General features: G+C 41.2%; 1 protein-coding gene across 1 annotated transcript in view; it reads left to right on the forward strand.

The window, feature by feature from the left end:
* LOC133024145 (rho-related GTP-binding protein RhoU-like) overlaps positions 1-1,102 on the forward strand; it is a 3,350-nt gene extending 2,248 nt beyond the window's left edge. Inside the window, exon 4 of the mRNA XM_061091128.1 lies at positions 614-1,102. Within this exon, the coding sequence (XP_060947111.1) occupies positions 614-1,102 (489 nt within the window). The remainder of the gene's footprint in view (positions 1-613) is intronic.
* Positions 1,103-6,654: the final 5,552 nt, after the last annotated feature.

The raw sequence follows: 6,654 nt of genomic DNA on the forward strand, positions 1-6,654 counted from the left end.
GAAATAGAGGAGAAGAATATTTGAACTTGGCCTCTGAGTTGAAGATTTTAATCTAGGTTCATATTCTCTTTCCATTTTGCCACATAACTCATGAAACCGTGAAATCAAGAACCGATTTACACAATATTACATGTGAAAACTGAATTAATCAGTTCAGCTTTGCAGGTAAACTGGTGCAAATCAGTCCAACCTGATCTGGTTGGATTCTGAATCTGCAAACCTTCTTTTAAACCTTATTTTGTTAAATCGAGTTTCTTTTCTATTTGTGAAAACAGTAAAAAGACCAAATAAATCCAGGTAGAATAAAACGAATTGAACTCAAATATCCACGTCTGGATTAGATTCAAAGTCCGAGACCAAACACTGGTTTAAAAATGAACCTGCTGTGGTTTATTCGCTAAGAAACATAATCCCCATAAACAAGTTTCCCTTCTGTTTGACGTCTAGTTAAAACTACAGCTTCCCTCCATTTCAGGAAATATTTGTAACAAGTCCTTCAAGATGCACACGTTGGTGGTATTAGTTATTTCAGGGGATTTGTTCATTGGAAACACAGACTCCATCTTTCTAGTGTCTGAGTTGAGTGACGTCTCTGTCTCTTTCCCTCTCGAAGGACGAGCTGGAACGTCTCCGGCCTCTTTGCTACAGGAACGCAGACGTCTTCCTGCTCTGCTACAGCGTGGTGCGGCCCTGCTCCTTCCGTAACCTGATGGACAGATGGGTCCCTGAGATCCGTCAGCACTGTCCCGGCGCCCCCCTGGTCCTGGTCGGAACCCAGTTGGACCTGAAGGAGGACGTCCAGGTGCTGATCCACTTGGCCCAGAACCAGCAGCGGCCGGTGGACACCGAGGAGGGCCAGCGGCTCGCCCAGGAGCTCGGGGCCGTGAGCTTTGCCGAGTGCTCGGCGCTGACCCAGAAGAACCTGAAGGATGCGTTCGATTCGGCCATCTTGGCCAGTATCCAGCAGACGGACAGTAGCAGCGTCCAGCAGCAGAGGACGACTCTGAGGAGGAAGACACCAGACAAGATCAAGAGTCTGTCAGAGACCTGGTGGAGGAAGATGAACTGTCTGATGGGAGAGCAGAGCTGTGACTTCCAGTGAACAAGTCCCACACCAGGGGCAGGGGAAGCTTGTTTCAACCTGCTGGGTGTCAGGGCGGGTGGGGTTTTAATGCAAAGGTTCCACTGAGGAGAAACTAGCTGCATCCAGGGACAGGAGACACTGAGGGACAGGACGTCTCCTCCTCTGCTGCGTCGAGGATTTCCCTCTCATCTTTACTTTAACGTCAGCTGCTCCGTGGCCTCCAGCAGAGACGTGTGGTCAACGAGCCACTAGACACACAGTCAGGACAGTGAGATGTTCAACCAGACACCAGTCAAACCAGTGCTTCAAAAGAGCAGAAAGTAAATACACTCTACACTTACCTTTTAAAATGTTCTGAGAACAGAAAAGAACATTTTTAAACGTGGCCTCTTAGTGGTGAATTCTTGCCAATAAGACAAACCAGAGCTTTAAAAGTGAAAAGTATAAATATGCTTCTGTATGTGTGGGATCCTGTTGGCAGAATTATATTTGATATAATATAGTCATATGGAAGGATCATTATTTGTGCTAATCTTTCTTCAAACTGACCTGATTCTTTCTGAATTCGGCCTGGTGCTGTTAACCCCGCCCGTCTGAGGCACACAGCCGGTTAAAACAAACACCACAAACATTCCCTGACCCAGGCTGAATCGATGCAGCGACTCTGACTCGGATCAAACCGTTTTTTGACTCGTATTTATTTTGTTTTTCACTTGTTTTACGTGACCTGTACTTTGTAGAGTATTTATCTATTTATTGAATATTATAATTATTATTATCCTTGCCATCACTGATCATGGGAGAATGTTCAGAAGCCTTGATTAAAGTTTGTAACAGTGAGAAGTAATGTGTTATCTCTTGTGTGAGTGTCTGTGTGAGTGTGTGAGTGTGTGAGTGTGTGAGTGTGTGACTGTGTGACTGTGTGAGTGTGTGTCCACCCGAGTCTGAACAGGAGCTGCTGCAGCGTTAATGAGGATCAAGGTCTTGATTGTCTCATCCGGTTTCTGATCCTTCCTGACGCGTCCTGACCCAGTGACTCCGCAGCATCACACAGGTTCACATGCACAGAAATACATCTTGACCTTGATAGAATTCCATGTATTCAGATTCCAAGTGAAGGAACCGAGAGATGGATCTCCTGGTGTGACTCTGCTGCCGCTCTGGGATTCAGGGTCGGACGGTGGAGGCTCCTCTAATGGGAGCAGACAGGACCACCTGGCCCGGATTACATCAGCATATGGAGCCTGATTCTTTCTCCTCGGAGGCGTCCCAGCTTCAAGAGCCAGAGAAGAAGATTCCTCCTCCTTCAGAGATTTATCCAGATCCTCGGTGCCACTAACTAGAAAGTCCAAACTGGTTTCTCCCACGTTTGAGCTGCACAACTTCACTTGAGACTTCTCCTCCGAATCCGAATCTATTTTCTCTTCAGATTATAAAGTTGCATGAGGCCAAATCTCAAAATACATCACTGAGACAAAAGTAAAAGAAAGTTTAAAAACTTTCAGGTAAAATAAAAGGGGTTAAAAAGAGAAGAATACAATCAGTAAAAGGAATAAAAGGGAGGAATCTGTATAAAAACTTTAAAAATAAAATAAGTAGATAGAACTGTAAAATAATAAAGTAAAGATAGAATAAAATACAGATCCCACCTTTAAACCAAAATGAAATGATAAATAAAGTGTTTTTCACTTTAATAAAAGGAGTTGTTCAGATCCAGCTCTATTAATAAAAATAAGCTTTGTGATATTCAGGCATCAAACAGATCTCAGGTTTCTTTTCTTTATTTTTCACCAGCTTCACCAGCTGACACGGGAGGAGCTGGAGAGATTTACCAGAGGAAGTTTCCTCAGCCTCTGAGGGATCATTTAGAATTTACACACCAGGGTGTAGTCGAGCTGTTTAAATACAAATGAGAAACGATCAAATAAGACAAATGTCCAAAAGATAAATTTGCTCTTTTTACACTTTGGATTAAACAGGATAAAAAAGCAGAGAATTACAAATTGTTATTAAATGGTTTGACTGTATGTGGTTCCTGCTGACTGGAAGACCTCAGGGATAATATATTACATTGTTGGTCAGTCTCACAGCTGTCTGATAAGTTCTGGAGGTCATACAGAGCGACTTTGTTGACTTAATTTTGTGACATTGTTTGGGTTCCGTTTGTTGCGAATGTTTACACAGTCAGGTTTGTTTTGATATAGCTGAAACATAATATTCTTTGGCCGTCGTGGCATCTGCTGAGTCAAGGCCTTTCATGAAGTATACAGGTTGCCTAGCAACTATCAGAGTAGTATGAACGTCATTGGGAGTGTCCCTGTTCACTTCCGTATTCCAAAAGTCACGAGGATGGATTACGCCTGCACACTTCCGAGGAGGAGGAACGAAGATCTACTGCTATAAAATAGACAGATGCCGGATGTTCGTGGCGCTCTGATACGACTATTGTACTGGAAGCCCATTGCTTTGCTGTAACCTGTTCATTGTTTCCGAAATAAATACTTTGATTGACTAAACTGAGTTCGGCTCATCTTCTCTTAAAGGATAAACGAACACGCTTTAACACAAGATGATACACGACAGATTGGATGCAGAGTTCTGAGGACGAGCGGAGAGGGGGAGAGGGGTTGTGGTGCTGAATGGAGGAAGCCGTGAATGAAGAGATGTTTTTAAAAGACTCATTACAGAGGGAGGGGAGAAGAGGAAGAGCTGAAAAGGGAAGATGTGTTAAAATGATACGGAAAAGGACAAAAAATTCAACAGTGAGAATTTTCCAATTTTTCTGCAAACCTAGTGTTTCTGTTACTATGCGATCAAATTAAAGTTAGGATAAAAAAAAACAGCTATGATCTGCATGGAAGTGTAAATAAACATTTTACACTTTTGTGATTTTAACACCTTTTACATATTGTGTAAAAACATACTGTGATCACTATGGAGGCTGCTGCTAATTATCTGTGTAAGGTGTTGGTCACCAGGACAACACACACAAACGCACACACACACACTCACACACACACTACCTTTAATAGGATTTTGGATTGTCTACATTACTTCAATACATCCAACAAATGGTCAGGTTTATTCTCTGCACACCACATCCTGACCACATTTATTGCTATATTCAATGATAATATTATGGTTAACTTTAAGATTTTTATTATTAGACTAACATCTTAACGTTAGCTATTACTCAGCATATATTTTAACTCAGGAATCTTTGAGTGACATCCTGAATCTGACACTGAGGGTGTTTTAATGCATATGTACACTAAGCAATCATTTTAATTTGAAATTACCTTTTAATGAACTTTAAATGAATCAATTAAAAGTGTTTTTATATGTTAACCTCAGGCATCCTTGCCCTCACTAACCAAACCAATCTTATCATGACCATGACCAATTCATGCCTAACTTTAACCTTTATAACCACAATTCACATCATTTTGACCAGGAGATTAGAAATGAAGTTGTTCCTCATTAGGAAAAGGCTTTGTTCCCAATTAGGCTGTGATAAAATCAGTATTTAAGTCCTAAAGAGGTGACATGACACACACACACACACACACACACACACACACACACACACACACACACACACACACACACACACACACACACACACACACACTTCACAGATTAATTTGCGTCTTGTCTATCTTCTCTCCTCACACATTGTTCTCCCTCAGTCGTCTCCTTACTCCCATGTATTCATGAATCCTTTTGTTCCACATTGAGCAGTTCCTATTCGCCACCTCCGCTCCAGCCTGAATGAAGCATGTAATTAAAATCCAAGCCTGCTCTTCTCTCCTCTCCGCTGTTGCTGTTAAATCTGTTTCTATCTCGACATGATCTTGACACCTCTTCACTCACCTGAACCTGAACTCCGGTCTGCTGAGCACACGCTGCTGCTGATGATATCATGATGAGTTTGAATATAGAAATACATTATTTACTTTGAGGAATTAACCATCAAGGAGAATAAGATGGATTCCTTATGTGAAAGGATGTTTGAAGACAAATATCAAAACAAAAACAAGTGTTTTTGCTCCAGTTGCTTTATTTATTTCCTAAACCCACCAAGCAGGAAACCAACTAAATTATTCTGTCATGCATCATTAGATGGTGGTAACTGTTGTGTGTGTGTTTGACTTGTGATTTATTCCGTTTGGGCTCACTGTTCCGCCAGGATAATGACTCGTCTCCTGAGGAGCATCTTGGGAATGCATTGAGATAGATCCATCAACATCATTCCTGCCGCTACGAGGCGACGGAGCAGAGTTCTTCACAATATCAGCATATTGTTGCTTTGCAAATGTGTCTTGATGCGACTGAGTCTTTGCCCCACGTTCCCCTGAGTAACATTTCAACTGCCCTCTCTCCGTGTCAACACAGTGCGGGCAACTTACTCCCAAGCTCAGATTTAATTACAACTCAGTGTGCCGGGGATAATGCAAAGTAAGTAAACAGTGACAATGACACACAGGGGTCGACTCCCGAGGTTGCTTTGCAATAGTTTTCACTGATTGTTATTCATCATCATGTTTTGTAGAAGATTAAAGACCAAAGAGTCAACTGATTAATACGGATGAAACTTTTTCAACTAAGCAATCATCAGGGGTGAGTGGGGACACTTTAGGGATTTTACTATTTGCTATAAAAACGTTTATTTACAGATTTAATTATTACAAATCGTTAGTCTCAAGTTTAATATTTTCTTAATGTGCTGCAGATACTTTCTGTCGACTACAATGGTGCTGACTAGAGGATATATCTACTAAATCTGTCATTGCAATTGGACATAGTTCTAAACTGTTGATATTTTCATGAATCTACTTTATCTCAGCTACACATAAGTGGCAGTTGCAGGTTTGTAGCCTGACTTGTTGCTGTACAGCAGCTGGATGAATCCCACCCTGATAAGAAACCACTAGAACCAAAGATTAACAGCATGTCTAACATATCAATAAAGAAGGATGTGCGTTTGTAAGTGTTTTTCAATAGTGGCTGTAGACAATCCCTTCAATTTGCACACTGTTCACTTCAATACAAATGTTGCTTTGTTTGTTTTCACTTGGTCACAGTGGTGATTATGTCTGTTCCTGGAGGTGAGTGTCTGAAGTCGTGTTAATATTAATACTAATCCGATGAAAACACAACACACAATGTTCAAAATTGGCCTTTTTGACCATGAAGGCTGTTGTATGCACACAAGCACATGTATTATGCATGTACTGCGCACCCACTGTATTTGTGCATGTGTGTGAGTGTGTGTGAGTGTTGCCGCCTGCATAAGCAGCAGTATTAGCATTGATTACTCTTATATCTCTGCAGGTAAATGCCGTTTTTCTCCCTCTACTCAGCACAATAATATATATATATTATTGGTTATAATTATTATTAGTTATAATAAACCAATAATAATGATGATAATAATCAGAAAAATATATATCAAATAATAGATCTATCTATCTATGCATCCGTCAAGGACAATAGTCTCTCTCTCTCTCTCTCTCTCTCTCTCTCTCTCTCTCTCTCTCTCTCTCTCTCTCTCTCTCTCTATCTGCCTC

Source organism: Limanda limanda, chromosome 2 (assembly GCF_963576545.1).
Source record: "Limanda limanda chromosome 2, fLimLim1.1, whole genome shotgun sequence".
NCBI lineage: Eukaryota > Metazoa > Chordata > Actinopteri > Pleuronectiformes > Pleuronectidae > Limanda > Limanda limanda.